We start from the raw sequence: 14,770 nt of genomic DNA, 5'->3' as shown, positions 1-14,770 counted from the left end.
GAAAAGAAATTAGTACATTTTGGGGAAAGGAAAAAAGTTTATTATATTCTTATGTTTATTTTTTAAAAGTATTATAAGATTGAAAGATCTGTAATCAAATAAGTTCATAGTAGTAATAACAGTCCATGATTAGAAATTCATAGGGATCCTTTCATGGTGCTCAGGAATAAATCCACCAAGTATTTGTTGTTTGTGTACTGTGTTTAAAACAATCTCTTGAATGTTCTCTGGAATCTGGAGGTTCATAAGAATAAGGCAGACTCTTAGGGTTTATTTTTTAGTTGTGGAGACACATACAAAACAATAACGTAAGACAGAGTGTGCCAAATACTAAAGTGGTACAGAGGGAGGAAAGACCAAGACTAGGTATTTAAATTGGAAATGTTAATTAGTAGGATTGCATGTCAGTGATGCTATTGATAGCTGATAGACCTAAATTCCTACCTTTTCCTTTTGCTATGTTTTGATATATAACTGGTACTTTAAAAAATATTAGTTCCTGTCAGTTACTAGTTAGGTGAAGTACAACCCACCAGGAGTAGTTTTCCTGCCAACTTCTGCAAAAATGACAGTCATTTTTGTTGTTGAAGGATTCTGAAAACAGGAATTCAAGGGACGTAGCATTTACGACTAGCTTTTGTTGTTCAAAAACTTGACGGCCACATAGATTTTCAGTTGTTTCCTTGGTTTCTTTATTCTGGAATTGATTCCCATGCATTACCTGATATTTTGAAAACCTTTTTGTATATTTGGATATGTTGAGGATTACTGTATTCTCAGATGTGTTCACATTAAAATACATCTGTCGTATAGCATCTCGTTTTTGACTTTAAGTGAAAACAAAAAAGTAAAGAAAAATTTGTTGAGTACATATTGTATAAAATTCTTAATGTCTTCTGAATCAAAAGGGACCTAGTACTTGAACTACTTAAACATTTTATTCATCAGAATTTTCTCCCTTGTGAAATTTGATCATTTTTATAAGGTTTGTGGATAACTTGAGATAAATTTTGAGGAGGAGTAACAGACTTATTGTGTATATATGGAAGATACCACCATATTTAATTATATCAGTTCCCAAGATCATCTCTTGATTTATGTTGATTGTACAAAGATTTTACTCCAAAGAAGTTATCAAATGAATACTTTGATAGTTATGGCTTAAAGAATGCAAATAAGCATTGACAAGTCAACATTGGGTAGACTTGCTTTTTTTCATGTGTTCTGTACATTCCTCTGCTCTACTTAGAGTGCATACTTTTCTTTGGCTCTAAAAGGAGCCTGAAATGTGAATGTTCCAGGTAGTGATGGGTAATAGAACTTTATATGGTGGTGGAAATACTATATAATTTGTACTGTGCAGTGTGGTGGACGCTTGTTACCAGCTTCTGTCCACTCTGCCAGCTTTTAGCTCTGGTAGCTTCTAGCTATTTATGTGGCTGTTGAGCACTTACGATGTACTTAGAGGGACTGAGGAACTAAAATTTGAGTTTAGGTGGTCACGTGCGGTTACCACATCAAGACAGTGTAATTCCAGAGTGGATTTTGTTGCTATAACCATAGGCTTAAGCAACATAAACAGTATTTTCTAGTTAGTCTTTTATTACTTGGCTACTTCAAATTACAGCTCTTTTCACAGTCTGTACAGAAGAGTTTGTTTCATAGGCATTAGAGAAACCATTGTATTGAATTCAAAACATTAAAAAGGAGTTGATACTCAAGAAAATGATAAAGTAATTCAATGAGGTCATCCAAAGCAGCATTTTCTTTTTTTTTTTTCTAGAAGTTCTAATTTAATAACAGAATGCAGATTTACTTTGAGTGTCATGTAAAGAATGAAATACAATAATTATACTGAAAATATTTCCATGAGTTTCATCACTTTAAATTTGAGTATTGTACTAAGAACATTAAAATACATAGTATTTTAAAATAAACATCTAAAATATGAGTTAAGAATACAGTTTCTTAGTTATAGATTTTTAGATATTTAGATGATCTTTATAAATAATTTTAACAAGTGACAAAATTATAATAAAATACTAAGTATTTTAAAAATCTGTAAGATTTTAAAAAGACTGTAATATCCCTTGAGAAATTACTGGTTTCCAAATTACTCTTAAGATTTTCTAAAATAATGGATCCTTGTTAATGAAACAATGAAATGGATTGGAGAAGGTAGTAACATGTAGATAGAGTCTCTGGCCTTCTTTACGAAATATGTAGGCTTTGCATAGAAGAAAATACTTGATAAATTAATCACACTTCCAGCATTCCAGCATCATTCGTATTTCACTTGGTTGAGTTGGTGTTTGTTACTGTTTCTCTTGCACTAGTTTGTGATTCTTTTGATTCAAAATTGTCACCTTGGTTGCATTTGATAAAGATTCTTTGGTTTTCAAGTGCATAAAAACTTTGTTTTATTGTGAATTTGAGATGCCAGAATATTTGAAAGCACAATTCTAGAATTATTATAAAGGTTATAAATAAAAGTTCATATTTAAACTGAAAAAGAGGATTTATCTATTGGGGACCAGCTACAACCCACATATATTTAACGTGCTTGTGTTTCTTTGCTGCTTTCTTTGTCCTTGTACTAAAATTTTGTTGGCTTGTGGTGGGAAAAAGTCACAGGTTGATTAGCTTACATATGCATTAAATGTTTGCTGTGTTCATCACTATGCATCAGATTTCTAAGGACCAGAAGATTTAAGACAACAGGATAATCTGTATGTTTTACAAAGTTTGTTAGTTCTTTCTTAGGTTACACTGAAAAAATCAAGTTACATTTCAAAATCAGTTTTCTGTATTGACTTCATTCTAGCTATTGTTTTTTCTTTTCTTCCCTGTAATGTCTCCCCAATCCATGTTTTTTCCTAGCCTTCAAGATGGTCAGCAAGGCCCGCAGTCCACAGCCCAGGTCAAAGTCCAGTCCCGTCCCCCTTCCCAGGCTGCAGTGCTCAGTGCTAGTGCGTCCTTGCTGGTGAGAAATGGGAGTATCCACTTAGAAGCCTCACATGACAATGCATCTGCTGTAGGCGGCAGCAGCTTGCACGATGAACTTGGTATGCAGGCCTTATGTAATCTTGGTGATAACAAAAGTATAATGCAGCAGATAGTGGGTGACAGTGATTGCTCTTCTTTCGTGAGAGAGCTTCGTTTGGAACTATGCATAAGAGCACTTTTTATAGGATATGTCCTATGTGTGAGGAAAATTTGACTTGCTTTCCCATTTTCTGTTTTTCTCTCAGCATTCTGCATTTTTTTTTTTTTTAGCATGTCTATTACTGATAGGTAGCTAAAAGTATTAATAAATGTTCATGCTTTAGTGTTCTCTTACAGTGGTTCGGGCAATTCATCTATTCCTTGGCACTTACACCATGAGGGGAATTGTTGATGTTTTAAAAGTTATTTTGATTAGACCTTAATTTCTTTGAATTCGCTGGCTTCAGGAAAGGCATAAATACTTTCTCATGGCGTATTACTACAGGATCTTTCTTTTGGGTATTCTGTATTTCACTTCAGTGTCTGTCACCTGAAACAGACTTACTGTAATCTTAATACAGTACTCCGAGGGTGCCATGGCTCTGTATGAGTATCAATAACACATCAGGTTTTTTCTTTTTCCTGTTAATATATGTATAAATATAAGTTATTAATATCCACTCAGATATATGTTTTGTATCTTAAAGACAGTATTTATTACTGCTTTGGTCTTCTGTTTCTCTGTCTAATCCATTTTTCTTGTGTTCAGAATGCAGATTAATAACAATTTAAATACAATGAAGAAAATACTACTAAAAAAACACACGGTTGAAAGCATTACATTTGCTCACTGTGGTCTTGTTCATCCCTGTTTATAACTATTTCATTTATAAAGATGATAATGCACATGACACTTTGGCTAGAAGGCTGTGTGGTGTGAGGCGCCCAGCTTTATGGGCTGTTTGTTGACTCATCCCATTTTGTAAAAATCCTTATTGTTTCCGGAGAGTTAACAACTATTAGGTACGTATATTGATGAAAATGATTATCTTTAGCAAATTTTATGGTAACTTGAAAATGGTCACTGAGATATTTATAACATTCGCACATATAGTTATTGCTAAATAAAAGAGAAGGCAATAAAACATTTAAATTTTAGAGTGCTTTTGCTTTTGCGTTTATAATTTGAAAAAGCAAGGAAATTTATTAGGAGGGTCCTCAGTTTAGTTACTTGCTTTGAGTTAAAATAGTGATACTTTTTTTAGTTGCAAATATATGCAACTAATGTCTCTCTATCACTATTTCTCTCAGGTTAATCCCCAAAGTCTTTGGAACAGAGGATTTGTCAGTTTGTGCATATAAAATTACAGGGACCATCACCATTGCCCATTGGGTCTCTGGTAGCAGATTTGCTAAAATAAAAGACTTAATTTTGATCTATTTTGGATTTTTGCACCTCTGTCAAATCAAGCATATGATGATGCGTAGACGATTTTCCTCTATAAAAACCTAATTTACTCGAAAAACTTGCTAAGAGAACCTTCATTGTAAAATCCCATCCTTAATCCACTTGCAGAATATTGAAAATATGTATGTATGAACTCTCTACACAGCTCTGAGGATGAAGCCTGGAGGAGACTTTAGCATCTGTGGGTGGATATTCAGGATGCTGTTGTCTTGAAATTTGGATTTTTTTCTTACCTGCTTTCTGGTAGCTAGTTACTGACCTGTGGTAGCTGGGTGCTGCCAAACTGAATGTATTGTGATAAGGAGCACAAAACAAGCCACAGTGGTCAGTGTACACATGTTCCATAGCAAATGAAGTTGACCGGAAAAGATCCTGAAGATTGGCTGCAGTTGAACTTAAAGGAATTGGTAGAGACACTGATTTTTATAACATTCCACTAGAATATTTTTGTTGCATGGTTTAATTTCTACATGATTATAATTAACAGTGGTAAGATGACTTGGGGTAAATGAATTTGGGTACTCAGATGTTAAAGTTAGTCACGATATTGTGGTGCCTGGGTGGCTCAGGCATTAAGTGTCTGCCCCTTTGGGTCAGGGCATGTTCCCTGAGTCCTGGGATCGAGCCCTACATTGGGCTCCCTGCTCAGTGGGGGAGCCTGCTTCTCCCTCTGCCCTTCCCCCCCACTCATGCGGGCTTTCTCTCTCTCTCTCTCTCTCTCTCTCATTCTTTTTCTCAAATAAATAAATAAATAAAATCTTAATAAAGTTAGTCATAATATCCCCTGAAAGTGTGGAATATTTAGAAAGGATTTTTTTCCAAATTTAGCTTCTTCAGTTGAAAAATTTTTAAACCTTTATATGTGAAAATGTATATATATACGTAATACATTTATATAAAACACTCATATAAGCATTCATACATGTGTATGTTTGAGTACATATAATTGTTTGCATCTCTACGCATGTATAGATTATAATTGGTTGTTTAAGCAGAGGTATAGCTTTTTTGGATTAAAGGAAACTTGCAGTCAGGCACTATTTAATTCTAAGCTTAGGTAGTTTTCCTTAACTACTTTCTCCATATTTACTTTGTGGTGTCATACTAGATAACCCATCCATTTCCTATATTAAACCCTGAGAATCCTTATATCTCTGTTGAATTTTAACTAGCATTTCACGGTTACCAGATAACATTAGACATGGTGGAAAAATTCACTGAATATGCTATTTTATTAGTAAGTTTTTCAGCAGAAGAAAATATTTTCATTACACATACTCAGGAGGCATAATTGTTCATTATAATTTTAAAAGCTGAATTATAAGTATATAACTTAGAACTTGGTTGGAAAAATTTGGGTGATTTTCTTACTTATAGACTTCACTTCCATGAAAAAAAAACAAAGGTTCAAATGATGGAAGTGACAGATTACTATCTGATTACTATCTCAGAATTTCTCAAGTCCTTCAGTGTGACCTATTGCTTTTTTTTTAACCACGTCATAAAGGTTAATTTTCTTTTCAACAGTCCTTTAGTGGACTCATATGTTTTCAGCTGATTTCCTACTATATTCTGAATTAAGTTGCAATTACAATTAATAAAACAAGCTGTGCTTAGTGCCCAGATGAGTCACACAGGAGACTGAATCTGGGTAGCCTTTAAGTTGTATCTTATATCTATTAAGCTTTTTCTAGGAAACTTGGTGATCACTTCTCAATTTTTATGTTAATCTCAGCTTCCTCTTACAAATTAAGACTAATAAATTGATGTAATGATGCCTGTATAGTTGATAATTAAACTCTTAATATGTAGCTCATCTCAGAGGAAATATTCTAGATAAGGTCTGATAAAGCAGGAAAATTTATGTGTGTTTTCTGTATATGAAATTAGTGGTGGTCAGTGTTGGGTATATGCTTTGAAAAAGTATATATAAAGTTACATAAAATTTTCATGTAAAAAATAAACTGTAACAGACAAGAAATGAGAACAAGTTTATATCTATGGTTAAAAAATAATATATATATACATATAGGGGCACCTGGGTGGCTCAGTGGGTTAAGCCACTGCCTTCGGCTCAGGTCATGATCTCAGGGTCCTGGGATCGAGTCCCACATCGGGCGCTCTGCTCAGCGGGGAGCCTGCTTCCCTCTCTCTCTCTCTCTGCCTGCCTCTCTGCCTACTTGTGATATGTCCCTGTCAAATAAATAAATAAAATCTTAAAAAAAAATAATATATATATATACATATAAATTTTCATAGATGGTATTCCTTTGATGAATTTGAGACTTAATTTCATTAATGCATTAGAGGTTTAAAAAGTGATGTGTGAATTGAATTTTTCTAAGGTTATCTTTTGTTTCATTGGTATGTGAGGATTGACAAAGAAGGTATTCTTTGAGATAATCTGCTTTGCTACAGAACTTATTAACTTGAAAATATGGTCAGCTGTAGAAAAAGTCTTAAATCTGGCAGTACCCTATTGCCCTTTTTATTAAGCGGTTTATAACAGCTATGCATTATTAAGCAGAAATATGATTTGGAGGCTTTTAAATTTTTTACTTTAAAGAGCAGGGGCTTATATGATTTATAATACTTTCAGTGATTTTTTTTTTAAAGATTTTATTTATTTATTTGACAGAGAGAAAGAGAGATCACAAGTAGGCAGAGAGAGAGAGAAGGGGAAGCAGAGAGCCGGATGTGGGGCTCGATCCCAGGATCCTGGGATCATGACCTGAACTGAAGGCAGAGGCTTTAACCCACTGAGCCACTCAGGCGCCCCTACTTTCAGTGATTTTTATTAGAGTTAGACTTGGTGTTTTAAAAGGTTATATATATTATGTACTAAATATAAAGTTAGGTATAAGGGATCTGAGTCTGTATCTCAGTGCCCCATGTTATGGCAGATGATTTTCAGTCATCTAAACAAAACGTTAGATTCTTTTCGCAGCAGCTTGGATCTTCTTCTTCATTGTTCTTTATTGTTATTTTTAAATATAAAAAATACTGAATTTTATTATATTTTGGGGTGAAGTGCAACACAAAGTATATACAAATGAAAGTAAATGTTTATTTTTATTGAAGCAGTAAAAATCCTTCATTACAGCTAAAAGGAGGAAATATTAATGGATTTTGGGATATATTCTTCCTTTTGATAAAATTAGAAAGTGCTTTTCCCATTCTTATAACACAAATACAGGTTTAGGGCTGTCTGGGTGGTTCAGTCAGTTAAGCATCTGCCTTTGGCTCAGGCCATGAGCCCAGAATCCTGGGATCAAGCTGCACATCGGGCTCTTTGTTCAGCGGGGACCCTGCTTCTCCCCTGCCTGCCATTTCCTGGCTTGTGCTTGGGCTCTTCTCTGTCTCTTTCTCACTTGGTCTGTGCCAATTAAATTTAAAAAAGATACAAGTTTAGAAATACTAGAAAATACAATGAAAAGTAAGCCATCTGTAATTTTATCACTTAGAAATATTGACTATTGAAACTTTATGATTTCTTTCCTTCCTGTCTTTTTTAATGCATACATTTATATACTTTTCCGAAATAGAATTGGGATCATGATGTGTGACTTTTGTGCTACTGTATGAGCTTTGTATCTTGCTTTTTTCACTTAGCACATGTGTTATTTACTCATGTTAAGGTTTTTAACTTGTTTAGGCGATGGCAAATTATTTTATCTCTTAAATCTCCATGAAAGGCAGTATAGCATAGTAGACTGTAGAGTCAAACTTCCCAGCTTCCAGTCCATGCTCTACTACTCACTAGCTGTGTGACCTTAGTCAAGTTATTTTCTCTCCCTGTGAATCCGTTTCCTCATTTATCAAAGCCTCAGTAATAATAATACTTACAGGCTTATGGTGAGGATTATATCAGTTAAAATGTGCAAAGCAATTAGAATCGTGCCTGGCAATAATAAGTCAATTACATAACTAATCATTGCTATTAATGTTAATAACAGAAGTTATTAACATTAATCATAAATTTATTTAACCAGTTAACTGCATTGTTAGTCTTCATGATGATCCCTGATATTTCCTGTTGTAGTAAACTCTCTGCTGGACCTCCGTTACATAAACCTTTCGATACAGCTGTGGTTATTTCCTTAGGATAAATATGTTGAAGGGAATCATCCAGGGGAATAAACATTTTGGGGCTTTGACATACACTGTCAATTGCTTTATGGAAGCTTGTCCCAGTTTACACTTTATCTGGCAGGAGTTGATAGTGTATGTTTTATCTCCCCAAATATTATAAATGAAAAATAAACCTAGACCAACTTTTATCTTCTCCAAACTCATCCCCTGGACAGTGCTCAGAAGTTTATTGCTGTTACTGGAAAGACTTCTGGTATATTATTTTTTAAAAAGTTTGGATGCCCGAACTGCTCTAGGAATTTTGTACAAGATAACAGGGACCGGTTGAGATATCCATTTTGTTTCTCGCTTGTCTCTGTTGTAAAGAATTCAGTGAAGTACTAGACTAGATTATCTACTTTCTAACATTAACATTTTTAAGATCCTAAGTTAAATTTGGTTAATGTATGCATTAACTGAAATACAGGTTGGATTCTTCCGTGGAAGATACCGCCCCCACCCCCAGCCCCTCACCAGTCGGTGCCCGAAATAAGAGAAAAGTTTACATGTCTCTCAGTTTAAGCGGAGCTGTCCCCAGCAGATGGATTGGTTCTGTTACCCTCCACATGTCGCTTCCCTGCTGGTCCATAGTGACGGCTCCTGTCGTTGAGATTTATCTGAAAAACAGGAAGAGAAGTGTTGCTAAAAAAATGTAAGGACTGTTAGCCTGTATCTTTCACATTGTGACTTGAAACATGGGCCTGTCACTTTCTCTCTCCTGTGGGCCCATACCTCGTCACATAGCAACTTCTAACTGCAGGAGAGACTAGCTAGGGAGTGTCTCTAACCAGGCCGACATAGGCCCAGCCGAGATTCAGTGAGGGAATGTCATATTATGGAAGGGAAAGGGAGGTCAGTCATCAGTCTTTGCCACAATAAGCACTTCAAATCATCAGTAAGATAAAGATTAATAACAAGAAAAGTCAAGAGTTAAAAAATACAAGTGATTTGTAGTCAGGGGCAAACAGTTAAGCTTTATTGTAATTTTTTAAATTGCAAATTATAAAAAAGTTGAGATCTTTTTCATCTTTGAATGTGGAGTATGTCTATTATTGGAAAAGGTCTGAAGATTAAATGCTCCTGGAGTGTACTTTAGAACTGTAGACCAAAAATGTTGATGGCTTTTAATCTACAGATTTTATAAACTGGTAAAGATACATGTACATGAGCATTCATTGTAGCATTGTTTGTAATTTTGAAAGACTTTAAACAATCTACATGTCTGTTGTTAGAGAACCCCTAAAAGAAATGATAGTACATAAAACTTAGTATAATATTTAGAACTAGGTGCATCTTTATTATTGACGTGAAAAGTTAAGCTACTTAGTAAGCAAAAGAAGTAAATTTTAGAAAGTGTGTATGTGGAGAAGGATCCAATTGTTACAGAACGAGTGTACATAAAAATGATTCAGAAGAGCACAGTGGCTGTCTCTGGGGAGTGGGGGAACTTTTCTTCATTTAATATACTACTTTTGAATCTGATGACACATAGTACTTTTAAAAATGAAACGCAAAGGGCGCCTGGGTGGCTCAGTGGGTTAAGCCGCTGCCTTCGGCTCAGGTCATGATCTCAGAGTCCTGGGATCGAGCCCCGCATCGGGCTCTCTGCTCGGCAGGGAGCCTGCTTCCTCCTCTCTCTCTGCCTGCCTCTCTGCCTACTTGTGATCTCTCTGTCAAATAAATAAATAAAATCTTTAAAAAAAAAAAAATGAAACGCAAAAACAAAACAAATATCACTCACTCTCCAAAATCTTGATTTGTTTTGTGGGAATTCTGCTGACTACGTGCTGTTTCATACGCGACCATCTGCTTAGACTCTTACCTGACCAGTCTTTTTTTCTTCTTTGTTTTTGAATCAATTTTATTGATCTATAATGTAGGTATGATAAATCACATCCATTTAACGTGTGCGATCAGTTGAGCTGTAACAGATGCGCACACCTTTGAATTACTACAGTGGAGATACAGAACATTATTGTCATCTTCAAAAGATTCTTTGTTGCCCCCATTGCAGTCTGTCCCTCCTCCACCCCCCACCACAGGCAGCCACTGCATACGTTATGTCATTATGGTTCTCCCTCTTCTAGGAGTCCATATTAAGACAGTCTGAATATGGCCTTTTGTACCTGATGGGATGCTTTTGAGTTCATCATGTTGCATGGATTAGTTTATTCTCTTTGTGCAAAGTATTATTCCATTGTATATGAATATGTATTTTGTGCATCCATTCATCTGATGACATTTGTGTTGTTTCCAGATTTGGGCCATTGTTAATAAAACTTAACTGTTTTCAAAAGTGGTTTTACGTTCTCACAGCAATGTATGTGAATTGTGCTTGTCCCCATTCTTGTCCCCGTTGGTTATTGTTGGCCTTTAACATTTTGGCCCCAGTGGTTGTATCTTACTGTGGTTTACATTTGCATTTCTCTTATGAGTAAGGATGATAGACATCTTTTGATGTGTTATTTGGTTATACATATATGTTCTTTCATGAAGTGTGTCCAAATCTTGTGCTCACTTTTAAAATTGGGTCATTATTGAGGTATCAGTTTTTTTGGTATTTAAGATAAAATTTGTTAGGTACAAATTACAAATATTTTCTCCCATTCTGTGTCTTGCCTTTTTGTGTACCCGATCATTTGTAATGTTGTCAGTATTGTCATGTTGTAGGTTTTACCAAGAAAAGGAAGACATCTCTTTGAAAGAAAATGTGAGCAGATGATGAAATCATAGCAGAATATGAACTTGTACATTCACTTTTGGAAGGTTCACCTGACCCTGGGGATTAGGCAGTGAGAGTGGAGACTTAATGAATTAAGGCCTGTGGTGTTGAGTCAGAACTAGAGGATAATGGCCATGTCAGTAAAATATGTTGGCGAATAAATCTATTTTACTGTTGCCAAGCAGTAGAGACCTCTGTCTTTCCTTACCAGGCCTCTTCCTGCTCTTTCCTAATTTTTCTCCTTTTCGAAAAACCTAGCACAGTGTTGAACATCCCAGGAAGAAGGACTGTTTCTCAGTATTGAAACTTTCAATTACAAATAGCATAGTGACTTGATTACCATGGTAGTACAATAGTTTAAAAGGTTTTTGGAAGCCAAAGGCTTTTGGTGGTGGACAGAGGCGGCAAACTATGGCCTGGGGGGTAAATCCATTCAGCTTGATGCTTATTTTTATAAATGAAATAAAGTAAATATATGTTACATGTTTTCTGTGGCTGCTTCCGTGCTGCAATGGCAGTCTTGAATTACATCTGACCATATGGCCTGCACAGCCTAAGGTATTTATTTTCTGACCTGCTGTAGAAAAAGTGTGCTGACCACTGGTCTGTGGAGAAACAAGTCTGTTAACCCATAAGCAGCAACAGAAAGAGTCCTTTCTGTCAGTGTGAAAACTCATGTTTCCTTAGGGACTCGTAGGTACCATTCATGATGATAAGGGGGTGGCTATTCAGGAAACTAGTCTTAAAGGTCTTGCTCTTAAAAGTAGAATAATGTATTCATTGAAGTAGCATTGTGAACAGAGGACTCCTCACATCAGAAATAAGCACTTTTTCTAGAGTACTTAAGTGAGTCCTGGAGATGGGTGTTCCTCCAGCAGCCTTCTAGTATGTGTGCCACACTGAAGCGAGCACACCCACCGATAGCCTTCGAAAAAGCACTTTATAAAGCTGCCTTCCTTGTGTCTGGCTTTGCTCTTGTAGCTCCTGCCTGTCTTAAGAGTTAATCCTAGGAAAGCGAGAGCTCGTTTAACAGTTTGCCAAGATTAGGCTTAGAGGATACAGAATTAACGGAGGTGGGAAGGGGATCCAAAGAAGGAAATCAAGAAATTTAAGAGGCCTCCTTTGTTGTTGGAACTGGAAGGATTAGAAAAATCCTACAGATGATCTGTCTTAGTAACTACCTCTTTCCAAAGTACATAAGTAAAATGAATAACATCAAGAATGCATTAGCGGTTTCCTATCTGAGCAATCTTTATACAGTTTGTGCAGTGTAGCAAGGAATTTTATTGAAAGGATGAGTTAGAGGATCCCATTGCTTTCTCATGCCTTTTATCAGTGTCTTGCCCGTGTGTATTTTGTCTGCTGCACCATTCGTGGCTTCAGGGAGATGTTTCAAGTGTCCTTTTCTTTAAATCAGTATCTTAATTTTACTCATCTTCCTGTTGTTCATCACGTATTTGAAATTCTCCTGCCTAAAAAAAAATGGTTTTGTGTTATGAAATGTAATTTTTTTAGGCAATAGCAATCAAATGTTCAAAACTGAGAAATACCAGGTACCTTAATTTTTTTTCTTTATTTCTAGAGATGCTCTCTCATGGCCAGTACCATTATGCCTGAAATTCCAGTCTCCAATCTTGTTTATTTTGTCAGAAAGTAACTGTTTTCTTGAAATCATGACAAAACCATTCTGTTAGATATAATTAATTATGACCTGGGAGTTGGATATGATGAGATGACTTCGTGTTTAATCATAATTCATGTGAGGGCATATTTCATTGATATCCTCCTCAATTTATATTAATTAGAAAAAAATTAATAGTCTTAACACAGAATAAAACTAGGATTATTAATTAAAAGCACATTTCACTTTAGACCTAAAGGATAACTACATTATGATTTTAATCTTAAATGAGATATATGTAAAATTGTTATGTATGCTAAGGAAATTTGTACAAATTTAGTATATTCTTAATCTTTATAAACCAGTGGTAATATATGCTTCTTTATGTTTTGGTTGTTTTTGAAGATGCTTTTAATAGATTATTATACCTTAAGATATTACTAAGTTTTTCACTGAAACCTTAAGCTAAACACTTTTTAGTATAATTTTTCCTAAATTGTTTATGCTCTGAATAAAATTTGTTTCTTTTGAAGTGATCCTACTTGCCAAGTCCAAAGATGCAGAGAATCTATTCTTTTGGTGGATTTTTATTAGGAATAGAGCATGAAGCCTTAATACAGTGTTAGCTTGTTCTGACCTGAGCATGTTCATAAAGTTAGTATGTAAACAAAAGCTTCTTAGGAAAAAAAAAAAGCACTATTGAAGCCATTTGTTAAAATTATAGCCTCCCTTTTCATAGATATATTTTATGCTTTGTTTAAATTTCCAAAATTTATAACTTGTTAGTCATTGGTTTGTAAAAAAGCATTCAGAGTTCTAGATTTATAGTACTATAACTACTCAGTTTTTCCAGCTTTCTTTATCTAAAGAGCTTTTGGGAGGGCATGCTTTATTTTTATGTTTCTATTAACTTAAAGTGCAACTGTGTTTCATAGGAGATGTCTGTACATAAAAGATAATACAGTTGTATAATGACTTAATGTTCTTTTCCGGTTCCATTTGAATATTAGAAAAAATAATATCTTTAGTCAGTTTCAGTTGCATATAAACATTTATCATACTCAGTATTCCTCAAAGAAGACTTCTATTATTAAAAATCTGATACAGTGCCTACTCAGAATATATTCCAATAATTTAAGTTCTCTTGAATATAGTATTAAGTTATTTCTAAAAATACAAACAAATTAGGTGATCTAAAGACCTATTTTTTAATCCATTCAGTTCTTACTGGATTTCACACATAGTAGCCAACCCCTGTCAGCTCTCTGTTACTCTGTGATTTAGTCATTTACATGGATTTATAATTATTCTGCATTTATGCAATCTGTGATTTTGATCAGATGTTTCTTTTTTCTATTATTGTAAGCTAATTATAGTAGCACAGCCAATTTTCCATTTTCCATTGTAAGAGAGAGCACATATAATTTTAAATTATAATTTTAAAATAATTTTGAAATCTCAGTCAAGCCAGTATTTTTTTTTAAATTTTTTTCTTCACTAACAATTTCTGCAGCCACCTTAATCACCTTAAAAGTTTTTCAGTAAGACACCTAACGAGCCAAATGGACAGCTTTTATTATTTCATTTTAGTTCATGAATCTGGTTTGTGTTGGAGGTGCTAAGAGTGAATGATTCATGACTAAAAGATGAGGGTGGCATGTGGGGGTGGTAAAAAGCGGAGTTTTAGCAAATCCACATGCTGAATAATCCTCTTTGGAAAAACCGCAAATGAAGACGACATTTCACAGAATGTTTTTTTCCTCACTTGTCTCAGGAGTATATTATTCTGACAAAGAAATTGCTGCTACAGAAAAATCATAATAAAATATTTGCATATTCTGTC

At 34.8% G+C, this 14,770-nt stretch overlaps 1 protein-coding gene across 4 annotated transcripts in view; it reads left to right on the top strand.

The window, feature by feature from the left end:
* The window catches only part of LOC111148515 (pecanex homolog 1), a 152,936-nt gene that overhangs the window by 74,012 nt on the left and 64,154 nt on the right, over positions 1 to 14,770 (top strand). For 2 of the 4 annotated variants that reach the window (XM_022505128.1, XM_022505127.1), the window contains exon 8: positions 2,881 to 3,065. The exons of the other annotated variants lie outside the window; for them this stretch is intronic. In XM_022505128.1, the coding sequence (XP_022360836.1) occupies positions 2,881 to 3,065 (185 nt within the window). The remainder of the gene's footprint in view (positions 1 to 2,880; positions 3,066 to 14,770) is intronic. 4 annotated transcript variants of the gene reach the window in all.

The sequence above is a fragment of the Enhydra lutris genome, unplaced genomic scaffold, assembly GCF_002288905.1.
Source record: "Enhydra lutris kenyoni isolate GAN:26980312 unplaced genomic scaffold, ASM228890v2 scaffoldscaffold20, whole genome shotgun sequence".
Classification (NCBI taxonomy): domain Eukaryota; kingdom Metazoa; phylum Chordata; class Mammalia; order Carnivora; family Mustelidae; genus Enhydra; species Enhydra lutris.
The sequence above is the reverse complement of the archived record's forward strand: the minus strand, read 5'-3'. Positions and strand labels throughout refer to the sequence as shown.